The 16318-nt window shown below is 45.9% G+C and overlaps 1 protein-coding gene across 2 annotated transcripts; it reads right to left on the bottom strand.

The window, feature by feature from the left end:
• Positions 1-1618: 1618 nt before the first annotated feature.
• CTSE (cathepsin E) lies at positions 1619-15795 on the bottom strand. 2 transcript variants are annotated; one of them, XM_004375215.3, is made up of 9 exons: positions 15585-15795; positions 14370-14526; positions 13659-13776; positions 12174-12292; positions 8988-9187; positions 5107-5229; positions 3870-4011; positions 3670-3768; positions 1619-1963 (listed from the first exon to the last, which is right to left on the bottom strand). In XM_004375215.3, exons 1-9 carry the CDS (start codon positions 15650-15652, stop codon positions 1799-1801), a joined length of 1191 nt encoding a protein of 396 aa, XP_004375272.1. In that variant the 5' UTR covers positions 15653-15795; the 3' UTR covers positions 1619-1798. The 2 variants fall into 2 exon arrangements, with proteins under 2 accessions (XP_004375272.1, XP_023586034.1); XM_023730266.1 differs by having other exon boundaries at positions 8988-9211; positions 15585-15652.
• Positions 15796-16318: the final 523 nt, after the last annotated feature.

The following is a 16318-nucleotide window of genomic DNA, read 5'->3' as shown; positions in this document are numbered from 1 at the left end:
AGCACAGTTCTGTTCTGACACACACAGGGTCGCCATGAGTCTGGGTCAACTCAACCGCAACCATTTTTTTTAAATGATATGATAGATGTAAGTCATGGTCTTCAATAGCTGCTAAAGTCATTAGGTAAAACACTGAAGAGAACATTGTAATGATGGATAAGGCTGACAACTCTGGAACCCACTTATCCGTCTTAACATTACAGGAGAGGCACCAGACATTATCCACCTCCTGATGGGATACAATAGTACTCAGAACCATCTATGAAATATTCTTGCCACAAAATCAGGCCTCTAGATCTAACTAGGTCCCTGGGTATCACAAACCATTTGCTCTCGGCCACCATCTGAAATGTTGTCCGTCAAACCCACCCAGCAGCACTGCGGAGGAAGGCCTGGAAATTTGCTTTCATAAAGATTACAGCCAAGAAAACTCTATGGAGCTCAGTTCTACTCTGTAACACACGAGGTTGCCACGAGTCAGAACTGACATGACAGCAACAGGTTTAGATTTAACTACCGTTTTAAAGGAAATAAAACCAAACCAAATCCATTGCCATCGAGTCAGTGCTGACACATAGCAACCGTATAGGACCGGGTAGAACTGCCCCATAGACTTTCCAGGGCTGTAAATCTTTACAGAAGCAGACTGTCACATCTTTCTCCTGCAGAGGGGCTGGTGGGTTCTAACCTCTGACCTTTCAGTTAACAGCTGAGCACTTAACCACTGTGCCACCAGGGCTCCTTAAAGGAAATAAGAGCTCAGAGAATCGCATTAAATGACACCTCTGGATTTCAATCAGCAAAATTCAGAATGTGGTAAACCCTATAGATTAAAAGACATTTAAGAGACTTTTGGAATAAATGTAATTTGTGGATCTTGTTTGAATCCTGATTCCAACAAGCCAACGGTAAAAACAACCAAACATTTATGAGACAATAAGAGACATTTGCAAACTGAGTGCATTTTAAAGAAATTAGAAGTATTTATGGAGAAAATGATATGATACTTGAAATTTGCTTCAGCATAATCCAGTGTTTATGGCTGGGGAGAGGAGTGGGTGACAGTGTAAATAAAACAGGCCTGGCCACATATTGAGGGGTTGTTAAAGCTAGGTAGAGTGCCTAAGGATTTATGGTACTATAATCTCTGTTGATGAAGCATTGGTGGGTCAGTGGTAGAACTCTTGCCTTCCGTGCGGGAGACCGGGTTTGATTCTGGCCAATGCACCTCATGCGCAGCCACCGCCCATCTATCAGTGGAGGCTTGTGTGTTGCTATGATTCTGAACAGGTTTCACCAGAGCTTCCGGACAGAGATGAACTAGGAAGAAAGGTCTGGCCATCTACTTCCAAAAATTAGGCAAAAAACCCTGTGGATCACAACAGAACGTTGTCTGATCCACAACCAAATATGAGGATAACGCAGAACCAGTCAGCATTTTGTTCCATTGTGCATGAGGTCACTGTGAGTTGAAAGCAGCTAACAGCAACAATTCCCGCTTGTGTATATGCTGGAGATGTATATATTACAAAGTTAACAAAAAGCAATGCAAAATATGGGCACACAATTCATTCTATCGTGATGATGATGGATGTGGTATGTGTGAATGTGTGTGGGTATGTGTATTGTGTATGTGTGTGTTCTCATGTTCTGTTTGGTCCAAGTTCAAGTTGTAGCTCAGGAGCAACTGTAGTCTGTGCACAATGAGTTTTTGACAGATGTGAAGGGTGTCCCAACCTAACAGGCCCAGCTGGATTTCCAAGCAGTGTCAGGCAGGCAAGCAGACACAGGCCCCTCCTTAGGGAACTGCTGGGGCCAGCCCAACTTGGTTATTCCCACGGTCAAAGACTGAGTAAAATTGTCTGATGAAGACGTCTCCCAGGATCCAGAGGGGCCCAGCTGGAGGCTGGATGTCAAGGCCTTGAAAGCCACTGCTGCAGAAGTTCATTCCATCTGTGGAGTCCTGGGGTTGGAAAGAGCCTTATAAGTGACATACAGAGGAAGAAGGAAGTAGTGCTGCCTAGAGGTGCTCCTTTGTAGTGGTGGCTGTCGGCCCTGAATGCCCTTGGATGGCTGTTTTACAATTTTGGCTGGTTAGTTCTTCCTCGCACTTTATACACTTCTATCCCAGTTTACTCAATAAAGTGTGTGTTTGCACAAGTTCATGCATGTGAGTCTGGGCTTCTACGTACCACAATTTTGAAAACCATTCACCTGTTATACACTCCTCCCCCATTTTAAAATTGGGAAAGCTGAAGCCTTGTTGCGTGGTTGAATGAGCAACAAAAACTGGCATTAGAAGACCTTGGTTTAAATCTCAGTTTCACTAGTTTCTATGAAACTCAGTTTAATTTTTTTTTTAAGGAAGAGAAACTGTTCTAAAAGTAGCTAGCCAGTGTTATTTTCGTGTGGATGTTCTGGGAAGAATCATCTGAGTGGCCCCTTTTAGATGGAAGGCAAGTAGGCATCCTGTTCTATGAGAAGAGTTTGATGCTCCTCCTCCTTTTTGTTTCTTTGACGAAGACTTAGGGTCTACCAGGCAGGTGTGGTTTTTCCAACAACCGTATGAGATGTAAGGTTGTTGGTTGTTGGGAAAGGGAATTCACACAGGGCCTAAGGAAGCTTCTTAGGAGGAAGCGGATAAAAGCTAAAAGTTATTATAGCATCTTTGCTGGACCGGGTGACTCTAGCTGAGATGTGCTGGCAGGAAAGGACAATGGTACCATGTTGAGAGCACGGAAGGCATGGGGGTGAGCAGGACTCACATGGGGTGAGGGTGGTGGGAGTGGGATGGTGGCATGGTAATGGGTGTGTAGACCAATGGACCTGACTCCATCTGAATGCCCAGCTTGTCCTCAGGGAGGCTATTTCTGGGTATGGTGTTTGCAGTGGCTGCTCCAGAATTCCTATGTTGGAGGAGCTTAGCAGACTTGCCATGGAGCTGTGCTTTAAAGCTAAACTTTTGTTTTTACTTGGATTGTCTCTCTGTATTGGGGGTGGCTTTGGGAAGGGGTTAATGAAGACCAATGTGTGATGGGTGGGGCTAATGTCTCTATTCTGTTTGTTACAGTCACCCTGATGCTGTGGGCGACTCTTAAATATGTTGCCAAAGAACTGTGATACTGAAAATCTGGGCCAACTGTGGTGTGAAGTGACCATAGGTTTCCAAAATGCCAGGGACTACTTGCCCTCCAAACTTGTTAATCTACTGCAACAAAAGACATTTTCTCGTTTGGGGAGAATGTTAAAAAACATATAACCTTATTCTATGTCCCCGAGCAACTCACTTCCTGAACCATTTACTTAACTCTGTGAGTCTCAATATTCTCATCTATGAAATGGGATAATAATGTTTCCAGTCTGACTTGGTGGTTGAGGGGATTAAACTTGATCAGTGGAGAAGTCCTATATGGCAATGTCAGGAAACCTCACTGAGAGTGGCTTGCCCACAGTTCTCTGCTGCAGGACACTACTGGAAAGAACCAGTCAGTGGTCTTTACACCACAGTCAGCTGTGTCCCTCCTAGAGGGAACTCCACATCAGAGCAGGCTGAAGTAGGAGGGGCGTTGGGGTCAATGCAGCCTGAGTGCAGGCGACTGTTTGATGAGGGGAAGTGGCAGGCATGTGGGGAAGGCCCTGTGACTTGCAGAATCAGGAAACAGTTCCTACCAGCAGGGTGTAGGCAGTTGGACTGAGGGTGTAGGGGACTCCGTTGATGGTGAAGGTGACATCCGGCATGACATTGAGGTTGACACACTCCACAACATACTAAAACAAAGCACAGAGGATCTGTTTAGAGGCTTCCCATCTCCCAAGAGAGGGCCTAGCTGTCCTGCTCCTGCCCCTCTCCACACCGAGCAGACACTCACTTCTCCATCCATGGGCTCAGCCCCGATGGCACTTTGCAGCTGTTTGATGCTGTTCGAGGGGCCTGTGATGAGGGAGGTCCCCGTGTCCACAATGGCCTGGCAGCCCTCAGAGCAGAACATCACGGTGCCCCCTACCTGGATGCTGAGGGAAAAGGGGGCATTGTCAGCACTCCAGAAGCCTCTCCTGCTCTCCTGCAGCTCTCCTTCTCTGCTGGGCTCCCATCAGTCACTGAAGCATCATGAATGGTTTCCATTTTGGTCTCTCCCACCGGGTAAGTGTTTCTCAGTTTTTTGACTCAGATCCATAATGAGAAAAACATTTACTTCTTGACCCAAGACACACACCCCCACACATACATTTGAAGCAAAAATTTCATGAAACAATGCTTAACTTTAATATGTGTTGTTTTCCATTTTATACCATTTCATTAAAAAATGCAGGCCATAATCCCTTAAAATGATGTCATGACCCATGAGTGGGTAAATCCCTACAATTTGAAAAACCAACAGTAGACAGTGAGCATTGAGGCTTTTTTACTTTTGCATCCCTAGTGCCTGGCTCATGCCTGGCACCTTGTAGGAACTTATGCTTGGGCGAATGGAAACTTGAATAACATTTCATTAAATTCCTGCATCGTATAGTACAGTGCTAGGCATATGGCAAGTATCTAGTCTTCCCCAATTGCTCCATGTTCAGATATTATATATGTGTCAAGGTCAATTTCAACGTCACCCCCTCCAGAAAGCCCTGTGGGGTTCTTCAGACAGAAGCTGTCTTAGCCTGACTGCTGGACACTCTGGTGGCCCCTCTTTTGGAGCACTGGCCACCTTTGATCTTACATGGTGGTGATCTGTGTGCAAGCCTCAACTTCCATAAAAGCTTCCTGAGGGCAAAATCTGAGTCCAATTCTCCCTGGCATTCCTCTTGTCACTCAGGCTTTGTCTTGTGTGTTTAATTAATATCGAATGAATGAATGAGCAAAGAGTAGTAGGCTGCTTGTTGGTATGTGCTGTGTGAAGCTGACGGTGCACATGTGCAGGAAGGAAGCTGAGAGGTGGTACTGTGTGTCTGCCTCTCTGGGTACTGCACCTTTGCTCAGCCCCTCCGTACCTCTGACTTCATGCTGAGAACTCGCCACATGCTGTCCTTATAACCAAAAGTTTCATTCAAATCAATTCAGTTCATTCAATCTGAGTTCTTCCTTCATACCATAACCACCTTGTGGAGGATACTCACTTGTCCAGTGCAATCTGCCAGTAGCCTTGCTTGGTGACTGGAACCCAATTCAGGCTCCCAGAGAAATGGGAAATGTCATAGCCTCCAAAAATGAGCTCGCTTCCCATGCCACCTTCTGGGTTGCTATGTGGGAAGAAAGGCAGATTGTCAAGGAGGGGCCGTGGGAAAACTCCAGGGGCGAGCCTCAGCTGGGACCCTTTGCTTCTTGGTCTGGTTACTCACAGCAAGTACCTAGAGGGGCAGAAATCTCAGCCTGGGCTCCAAGACCAAGGCTTCCAGCTACAGCACTTGATTTTGGCATGAGGGCAGAGACAACACTGCTCACCGATTTGTTAGTGTCTTCCAGTTTATGGGATGAGAGTGCTAGTGAGGTAGGAGATGGGGACAACAAGTCTAGGCAGAACTCATGAAGAACCAAGGCCAGGACCATCCTGGGTGTACGCACACACTGTGTGGCTTGAAACACCCGCCAAAAGATACCTTGTCGCAAAGTATCTTCCCCACTATGGCTGTGGTGATGCCTGCAGTTTCCATATTGCTCACTCCTTTTTGTTAAGGCAGAGAAGCTAATTTGAAAGCAGGCATGATTTCTTAGAGCTTGAATATTTATTAATTTTTACTGGCATTGATTTCTAAGATTATGTCCTGGCATCTAGCAAGTTCCTGGGGAGACAGGATAGACAATGGATTCATCTTCAGGAGAAAAAGGATCAGAAAAATACAGAACTTAAGGTGCTGCAACGCAGAGTAGTAAAGACGAAGGGAACTGGATCTCTGAGGGGATAAAGGAACTAAGTTGATTGACTTTGTGCAAAGCACTATGCTAGGAATTTTACCTACCTAGTCTTATTAAATTTCCTCACCAGCTTAATATCCATCAGAGGAAACTGAGGATCAGAGAGATGAAGTAAACCAGGTGGTAGGATTTAAATCCAGGTCTGTCTGAGTGCAAAGCCCTTGCTATTCCATTGTATGTATATACCTCATCTTGTTCATCCATTCATTTGTTGATGGACATTTGGGTTGTTTCCACCTTTTGACTATTGTGAATAGTGCTGTAATGAATATTGGTGTACAAGTATCTATTTGAGTGCCTGCTTTCAAGTGTTTGGGGTATATACCTAGGAATGGAATTGCTGGCTCATATGGTAATCTTTGTTTAACTTTTGAGGAACCATCAAGCTGTTTTCCACAGGAGTTGCATCGTTTTACTTTCCCATCAAAATGTATGAGGGTTCCAGTTTCTCTGCATCCTTGCCAACACATGCTGTTTTTAGTTTTTGTGATAATAGCCATCCTAGTAGGGGTGAGGAGTCCCTGGGTGCAAAAAGCTAATGCATTCGCCTGATAACCAAAAGATTGGAGATTCCAGTTGATCCAGAGGCACCTCAGAAGAAAGGCCTGGTGATCTACTTCCAAAAAATCAGCCATTGACAGAAAAAGTCAAGAATAGATATACACAAAGAAAGCAATGTTCTTTGATGGTTACCAGGGATGGGAGGGAACAGGAGGAGAGGATCACTTTCTAGACAGTAGACACTTGTTATTTTTGGTGATGGGCAAAAAATCAGCCATTGAAAATTCTACGAAGCAAAGTTCTCCTCTGACACACATGGAGTCACCATGAGTCAGAATTGACTTGATGGCAACAGTTTTAGTAGGGGTGAAGTGGAATTTCATTGTGGTTTTGATTTGCATCTCCCTAACGATTAAAGAGAAAACCCTGGTGGTGTAATGGTTAAGAGCTATGGCTGCTAACCGAAAAGGTCAACAGTTTGAATCCAGATGCTTCTTGGAAACTCTATGGGGCAGTTCTACCCTGTCCTATATGGTCGCCAGGAATTGACTTGACAGCAACAGGTTTGGATTTTTTTTGATAATGACTAAAGATGTTAAGCATTTTTCATGTGTGTGTTGGACATTTGTACGTCTTCTTTTTATATATATATTTTGTTGTGCTTCAGGAGAAAGTTTACAGTGCTAAGTATTTTCTCATTCAAAAGTTTATACACAAATTGTTTTCTGATATTGATTGCAATCCCCGCAATGTGTCAGCAGTCTTTCCCTTTCCCTTATGCCCCAGGTTCCCTGTGTCCATTTGTCCAATTTTTCTGTCCCTTCCTGCCTCCTTGCACTTTGCTTTCGGGCAGATGTTGCCCATTTGGTCTCATATGCTTGATTGAACTAAGAAGCACATTCCTCACATGTGTTATTGTTTGTTTTATAGGCCTGTCTAATCTTTGGCTAAAAGGTGGACTTCGGGAGTAGCTTTGATTCTGAGTTAGAAGGGTGTCCAGGGGCCATAGTTTCAGGAGTTCCTCCAGTCTCTGCCAGACCAGTTAAGTCTGGTCTTTTTTTTGTGAATTTGAATTTTGTTCTACATTTTCTCCTTCTCAGTCCTGTATGTCTGCAGGGTAATGAAGTACTTAATATGGCCCTTCTAGTCGTGGTCTTTGTGACTCACACAGTGATTAAGTGGGACTATGCAGATAAAGGTGTATGGAACCTGTGATGGTTGGGGTTATGTGTCACCTTGGCTAGGCCATGATTCCCAGTATTGTGTGGTTGTCCTCCATTTTATGTGTTGTGGGTCCTGACCTCTACATGTTGATGAGTCCAAATTGGTATAGGGCATGTCTTGGGCTGCAGCCTTGCAGGAGGGCGTGGCTCAAGTCCCACCCTTAGTCAAGTTGTGCCCTTCGCTGGGGTGTGGCCTGCATCTAAGGTATATATGTGTGTGTCCTGGCGGGGCTCTCTCTCTCTACATCTGGCTCTCGCATTAGTTCATGATCAATTGACCTCCAGTTCTTGGGACTTGAGCCAGAGCCGGCTGTCTGACCTGCTGATTCTGAGATTCGCCAGCCTCCATAGCCCCTTGGGCCAGCGGCCTATCATGTGACCTGATTCGCCAGCTTCTGCAGCCTTGTGAGCCAGCAGCCTGTGGTCTGAATTGTTGGTTTGGGTTCGCCAGCCCCTGCAGCCATGTGTGTTGGGAGAAGCCAATGCCTGAGCCACAAATTTGGGACTTGCCAGCCTCCACAACCCCGTGAGCCATTTCCTTTATATGGTTCTGTGAGTTTTGTGAGACATTGCAGCGAATTAGGGAACCCAAAGATGGGAGGGAAAATACTGAAGGGAGGTGAGGTAGTTGATGTTAGAGATGACAGAGTGATAGAGCAACTTGGAAAAGTGGGAAATTTAGGACATCTTTAACCTCCTCCGTGAGGACCAGCTTTGTGATGATCCTTATGAAAGAAATTATTCATTTAATGTCTTCTTTGGTGAAATGTCTATTCAAGTTCTTTGCCCATTTTTTGATTGGGTTGTTTGTTTTTGTTGCTGAGTTGTAGGAGTTCCTTAGATATTCTGGATATTAAACCTTTTTTAGACATAAGGCTCCTAAATATTTTCTCCCATTTCATAGGTTGTCTCTTCACTTTGTTGTTATAAAATGTACATGTAATTATTTTATTGTTATCTTACCTCTAATTTTTTCTGCCTCCCTCCACTGGAATTAAACTTCTTGAAGGCAGTGACTATGTCCCTCTCATTTTCTTGCATTCCCAGGGCCTAGCTAGCATCGTGTTTAGCACATAATAGGAGCTTGATAAATGTTTATTGACTGGATAAATGAGTAACCAATCCCAGAGAGTCCTTAAATTAGCTCAGTGTTGAACAGTTTATGAAGTGCTTTTCACTCCACCTCTAAGAGGTAAACCCCCATTTCCTCAACATTCACGGAGGTTGTCACACAGTGAAAGGCCAGCGAAGAGCTTCAGCCCAGGTCCTTTGACTGCTAAGATCAGTGCTCTTTCAGCTGCGCCATGTTGTCTCCCTGCAGTAATAACTAACTATAACCCAGCGGGCTTGCCGGGCCTTACCTGCTCATGTAGACAGAAAATATCGGCAGATCCACCACATTCTGGGCCATCATGTTGTCAAACACTGGGGTCACTCCTCCGACAGCCAAGGAGGGATATCCCAGGCCGAGAATTCCATCAAATGCTGCATCCACGAAGGTCTGGCCTGGCTCCTTGACACTCTCTCCGAACTGTTGGTTGACCACCGTCAGTCTTCCCACCTGACGGGAGAAAGCCATGGAGAACTACACAGGGAAATTGCTGGGAAAGGGTCTAGGATTCCTGGATTCTCCCTCTGCCCTAAAGCTAATTCTTCCCTCTTTCCATTTTCCTGGATTAAATGAGCACAAAGATTTTGGCCATATTTCCATCCACTGTACTTCTTTTAAATGTGAACTTACTAATTGAACTATAATATACACACAGAAAGCATAATAACTACAGTTCAATGAATGTTTACAAACTGTACACACTCATGTAACCAGCTCCCAAGTCAAGAAATAACACATTACAAAACCCAGAAGGCTTTCCTGCACCCTTCTAATCATTGCACGCCTCCTCAAGAGTACCCAGTCTCCTGACTTCTAAGAGCATATGTTGATTTTGCCTATTTTTGAATTTTGTATAAATGGAATAATATGGTATGAAGTCTTCTCTGTCTGGTTTCTTTCCCTCACCATTATGCTTATTACATGCTCCGCTGTTGTAATTTATTTATTATCATTAGTATTTTGTGGTCTGAGCTATCATCATTTACTTATCTGTTCTATCATTGATGGATATTTGGGTTGTTTCCTGATATGACTATTGCTAAGTGTGGCTTGTACATTTTCTGTGGTGAACATAATGTACATATTTCTGTTAGACGTATACCTAGGAGTGAAATTGCTAGATCATAGTGTATGCAAGTGTTCAGCTTGAGTAAATACTGCCGAACAGTTTTCCCAGATCATTGTACCAAGTGACACTGCCTGTCCCAGTGTTTTGAGAGTTTCAGTTGTTCCAGATCACCAACACTTAGTATTACCTGTCTTTTCCATTTTAGTCATTCTGGTGAATATGTAGTGGGTTATACTGTGGTTTTAATTTGTATTTCCTGATAACTAATGAAAACAGACATTTGGATATTCTCTTTTGCGGAGTGGGTTGTCTGCATTTCTTATTATTTGTAAAAGTTTTTATACATTCTGGAATCAAGTTGGACATACCAAAAAAAACAAACTCATTGCCATTGAGTTGATTCTGACTCATAGTGACCCTATAGGACAGAATAGAACTGCCCCACAGTTTCCAAGGAGTGGCTGGTGGATTCAAACTGCTGAACTTTTGGTTAGTGGCTGTGGCTCTTAACCACTGCGCCACCTATATGCATTGCAAATATCTTCTTCCAGACTCTGACTGGTATTTTTACTCTCTTAATGAAGACCTGAATTGTAATGTAGTCCAATATCAATTTTTTCACTTACGATTAGTGGTTTTTGTGATTGTTTCAAAAACTTTTACCCGTGTGTGTTGGAGTAGAATTGTGCTCCATAGGGTTTTCAGAGGCTGATTTTTTTTGGGTAGATCACCAGGCCTTTCTTCTGAGGCATCTCTGGGTGGATTTGAACCACCAACCTTTTGGTTAGTAGCCAAGCACTTTACCATTTGTGCCACCTGGGGACTCCTGAGGAACAACAATAGTAGCTAAAAGGTGAAGGGAAATGCAGATCCACAAAGGTTTCCATCCCCAGAAATTACTGATTACTAGTATATTCATTTCAGGCTATAACTGTGCCTTTAAAGACTGCATTAGTTGCATCCCACAAATTTTGGCATGTCATCCCTTCATTATCTCTATAAGTCAGAGTTTGATAAGCGAAGCAGAACCATTAAGAGCTAAATATAAAAAAGAATATATTGTAGATATTTGATTATACGCCTTTGTAGGTGCTAAACAGTATACTTGAGATTATTGTTTCTGTTCTGGTGCTATAGACTGACGTCTACAGTTTTGGCAGTCTGAAAGGGAAGACAGATGTCAGGTAGGAGAAGGACAGGCAAATATGAGGTTGAGGGTGGACTGGAACCCACATTTGTTTTCTTAGCATTCCCAAGCCTCCAACTTCAATGATGGGGGTGTCTTGCAGCAGAAGCTGGTACTGCTTGTCCGGAGCTAGACATGCACCTTGCCCAGAAGTCAGGAAAACTGCAGGGGGAGTCAGCTGGAGCTGGAAAAGCTGTGGCCTTGCTGCCCACACCAACCAGGTGGGTCAGCAGATAGCCATGAGCTAAAGGCTACCATTCCCCTTTCCAGGCCAATTTCTGTCCCTCTCCTGCTTCCCAGAGGTAATTACAATGATCAGCTTGGGATGTACCCTTCTAAAATGTTATTTGTACATATTGTATATATGTTTCAATAGAAAATAATGTATTGTTTTATCCTTACATTATATTTTTTACTTAGCGTTGTTCTGTTCCTGGTATTTTTTCACTCAATAATATGTCCTCCCCTCCTCCCCAACTTTGAAGGGATGTTGGTGAAAGCTGGGCCTGCTGGCCTCCAGAACACCCCAGAACTGGAGCAATGCTCATCAGGAGTGGGTGGGTCTCTGTTTCCCCAAAGGCCTAGGCCCGTGCTGCTGGCTGTAGACCTGGATTAAGTGCCTCAGGCAGGACCAGGACTCTCCTGGTTTTGTTCCCACATTCATCTAACTCCTGCACTTCCGAGACCCCCAGCACCTTTGGTCAGAGGGAGTTTACGGAGCAGCTCACGAGCTCAGCACTGAGTTCAGTGCTGATGGGGCCTTGACTCCCACCTCATACCTTGTAAATTCCCGCCTTAACTCCTGGCTTGGACTTCTTCATCCTTCAAGATGGAGGCCTGGTCTTATCCCTCAGTGCTCCTGGGACTGAAGATCCAGCTGTGAACTCTGCCACCTGGTTTTCTGCCATGTGCCCTATTTGCCTGCGGAATCCCCCTGAGCTACCTTTCTAGGGTCCCGGGCACTGAGCAGACTGACAGACTGCTACAATCTTAGGCTGGGAATGCTGCTCCCCCTGCCTGGCCAGGCTTCTGGTTCCCTAGAAGCAAGCCCCACCCCAAATGTCACTTTTTCCATTTCCTCTTCTTGTGGCCACCTGAAACAGCTCTCCTCTGAGCTCTGAGCTGTGTTCTTATTCCCAAGTTTCAGGCCAAGAGAGAAAAGATGAAGGAATTGCACTCACAGTGACTTGGTCGGTTCCAATGATTCCAGACAAGCTCCCGGTCCCATAAGAAATGGAGAAAGGACTCCCCAGGCTGCTGTATGTGCTGGACTGGGAAGGGTGGAACCTGGGGTGGGTTTCTGGAAAACAAGGGTGCTGCTTTTGCCTAGGCCATCAAGTCACTGCCTTCACCCCTGCCCCAATGCCCTCAGCCCCACAGATGCAGGTCTCTTCCTTCAACTCCCAATATCGAGTGGGGGACTCTAGAAAGGCCTGCCATGTCACCCACAGTGGGCTACTACATTACGTTATGGATTGAATTGTGTGCCCGTAAAATAAATTCTAGAATCCTACCCTCTATTCCTGTGGATGCAATCCCATTCGGGAAGAAGGTTTTCTTTGTTGTGTTAATGAGGCCAGAGTGGTGTAGGGTGTGTCCTAAATCTAATCACTTCTGAGTTATAAAGAGCAGATTAGACACAGAAGGAGGTGCAAACTGGGGGAGACAGGTGCCACGTGAGGATCGCCAAGGATCACCAGGGCTACAGAAGTGGAAAGAGACAAGCATCTTCCCCCAGAGCCGACAGAGAGAGAATATTCCCTATATTCAGACTTCTAGTTTCCTGAATTGTGAGAAAATAAATTTCTGTTCTTTAAAGCCACTCACTTGAGTTATTTCTGATACAACAGCACTGAGAAATTAAGAGAGTTACCCTCTAGCTACAGGTGGGGATCAAACAGCTGTCCGTGGGCAAATGTGATCGCCCATATGACCTCCTCAGGCACACCAAGATAAGTACCCTTTATCAGACGCCAGCAGCAATCTCTGCCAGCCAAAGTGGGTCGGCCTTCCAAAGGAACTCAAGGATAAACAATGGCCATTCCAGGAAATTGTTCCCAACTGCTCTCTCATGGACTCCTAACTTTGGGGTTTCCTGAGACATTCTGCCTCTGGAGCTTGTCCTGCATACACCAAGACCTCTTTCCTTAGCTTTTCCTTTTCCAGTCCTTGCCAAGACCTCTGAGTTACTTGGTCCAAATGGATCCATCCATGCCGTTGTGGGACTTGGTACTTCTGCCCCACCAGCCCCACCTCTGATGCACTGGCAGGTAGGCCACAAGCCTCCTTGAGGCAGGTGAACAGTCTGCACTAGAACCCAACCCCCATGCTTGCCCTGAAATAGCCAACTGAATGGAACTTTCCACCATATTCTTTTGGATGTTTCAAAATGAGTGAGTCGTCATGTAGTCAAAGATTTCTATTTTCAATGGCCAAGTTTCCCCCTATTAATTCTGATCAGTATGAAAGTTGCTTGCTTGGAGAGCAGCCATATTTTAGCTCCCTCGATGGCCCGGTCCTGTTCCTGCTGTAGGCAGTTCCAGGGCAGAGTCATGATGGAGAGGGGAAGCTGGTGCAGCAGAGATGGCCAGTCTCTGGAACCCAAGCCCCCATCCTCCCAGAACTGGCCCCATTCATTCCCCAAAGGGGCTCCTGGTTTCCCTTACGGCAGGCCTGGCTGCTGCAGTACATTGAAGGAACCCAGAGATTGGAAGAGCCTGTGTCGAAGATGACAGTGAAGTTCTGCGCTGGGGAGCCAATGGAGACAGTGCCGAAGTATTCCGTCTACAAGGAAGGGAGAGAAAGGGGGAGGCTGTGGGTGTGAGTGGTGGGGAAGGGCAAGGGAGAAAACCCAGGGGCTAGAGCTGCGGCATCCCAGACAAGACCTTGCAGAGCCTGGGAAGTGGAGAGGCTGGGAAATAAAAGGCAAAAGGAGCAAAGGAAGGGCCATATGGGAGGAAGTCAAATCATGGCCCCAGCTACTTCTGCTCTTACTTATATTATCCCAATCCTTATAATAGTATTGTGAACAAGGTGGAGGAGGAAGTAACACCTCCATTTTACAAATCAAGGAACTGGGACTGGGAGAGATTAAGTATTTTTCCTAAGGACACGCAGCTAGTAAGTTTCCCAGTTGGAAGTTGAAACAGGGTCGTTCAGTTTGACATGTTTGTCCTTTTGATTCCTTTCCTCCCACAGGGAACTCTACACATTTGGGGCAAGTCTTGCTCAGCCAAGTCATAATAGAGTCCATAGCGATCCAGAGGATGACCCAGGATGGCCTTTAACACTGCTGATCCCGACATTGGCCATGCCCTGAGGCTGAGCCTTCCTCCCCTCTCCCTGCCACTCCACAGCCCCTCCCCCTGGGTCCTCACATCCAGGTAGTTGATGAGGGGCTCGTCGGCACTCTGGTCCCTTGTGCAGGTCTCAGTGAACTGGATCATGTCCAAATTCTGGGATTTCCAGAACTCAGAGAGTTGGCCCCGTTCCCTCAGCTTCTTCCGGAGGGACTGGTGTCGCCTGAGGGGCACCCTGAGGACAAAGGCCACGTGAGGAGGTAGGCACTTCTGCCTCCCTCTGTACCCCTTCTCTTTTCCATCCCCATTTTCCTATAGGTTAACAACTAGAGGATTACACAGGAGATCTGGAAGGCAGCATGCCAAGCCCATAGACTCTCAGAATCTTAGAGTTGAGATGGGCTTCCATCCTGGAGATGGGCTCTTTAAGATCTTCTGGGACAACGGGGCAAACGGTTTGTGCTCAACTGCTAACCTGAAGGTTGCTCGTTTGAACTCACCCAGCGGTGCCTGGTGATCTGCTTCTGTTAAGATTGTTGTTGTTGGTGGTGGTGGTTGTCAAGTCGATTCAGACTCAGAGCGACCCATGTGTGCATAGTAGAACTACTCTGCTCCATAGGGTTTTCCAAGCTGTGACCTTTCAGAAGCAGATCACTAGGCCTATCTCCCGAGGCACCTCTGAGTGGATTTGAAACACCAACTTTTCAGCTATTAGTAGAGTGCTTAACCGTTTACACCACCCAGGGACCACCCTCCATTAAAATTACGGCCAAGAAAACCCTCTGGAGCAGAGTAGTTCTACTCTGTAACACATAGGGCTGCTGTGAGTTGGAACTGACTCAACAGCAACCACCGCCACCACCACCAACAAAGACAATGGGCGATGTGGGATGCTCTGTAGTTTTACATGAACCCACATGAAGGCTGACCAACTAGCTCTGATTTAAAGGGACAGATAAACTCTTCAGGACAGGGATGGTAAGTCCCTTTGAGAAGTACTTGGGTGCTTGGAGCTACAAACCACAACTGCAGTTCCTGCTCTTTATCAAAATGAGAAGCTCCCAGGGACTTGAGCAGGCACCTTCATTGGAGATGGGGGGCAGAAGGGTGACTTGTCATGGACTAGTGATTAAGGCCACAGACAAAGCCTTGTGAACCTTTTCTATGGATTCATAAAAGTCTTCAATTCCTTCTAATTTCCCCACCAGCGTTCCTCACCCAGGGCAGCCCTGAGCTTGGGGAGGCATGTTGGGGCTACCCCAGTTGGACATGGTACTGGAGACATGACCTCACCTGTGAAGTGACCCTTGGGCCTGTCCCAGATCCAGGAGCACCAGCAGCAAAAGAATGGGTGTTTTCATTGTGGGCCAACCCAGCAGCTTCTTTCTCACTCTGTCCTGGCCTTGCTTGCTCCCTCCTTTCTTCTCTCCCACAGGGCAGTGGAAATAGAATGTCCTTTCCTCTCAGACCTACCCTGCCCAGCCCAGTCTGAGGGCTCAATGATAAGGCCCCTGGAGTCAATAGCCATGCCCATAGCAAACACAGCATTCATAGCATGGTGTTTACCCTGCATGCCTCAGTTCCTTCTCTCCCACAAGGGGAGTATAAACCTGGGGTTTGAAGTTGGGATCTGTGTGCCCCATGAGAGTAAGAGGGCTGTCCAGGGCTCACTTCTTCTAGAGTCTTTGGAATCCTCTCCTGATGCCAAGAAACTCTGTATTTTTAATTAATTGAGAGCAGAGTGTCCCTAGACACTGGGGAACTGCCCTACTAGCTTGTTAGCACCCGTGGCCTGGCTGGAGACTCAGGAAGGGCGGAAGCTGGATTGTCATATGTGTGGCAGGATTCTAACTCAAAATAATAACCAGCTTGCTTTTTCCATATTTCCTATTCTCTCCTTATTCCCTCTGGTAACCCAAGGGCAGTTTATCCTTCCCCCAGTCCACTTCAAAGTAGAAACCAGCTCTCCATGAAACCCCTGAAATGGAAAGAATCTGGCTGTGGATTCGTGGAACCAGTTTTTCGGA

Source organism: Trichechus manatus, unplaced genomic scaffold, assembly GCF_000243295.1.
Source record: "Trichechus manatus latirostris isolate Lorelei unplaced genomic scaffold, TriManLat1.0 scaffold00035, whole genome shotgun sequence".
NCBI lineage: Eukaryota > Metazoa > Chordata > Mammalia > Sirenia > Trichechidae > Trichechus > Trichechus manatus.
This window is presented reverse-complemented; position numbering and strand designations above follow the sequence as displayed.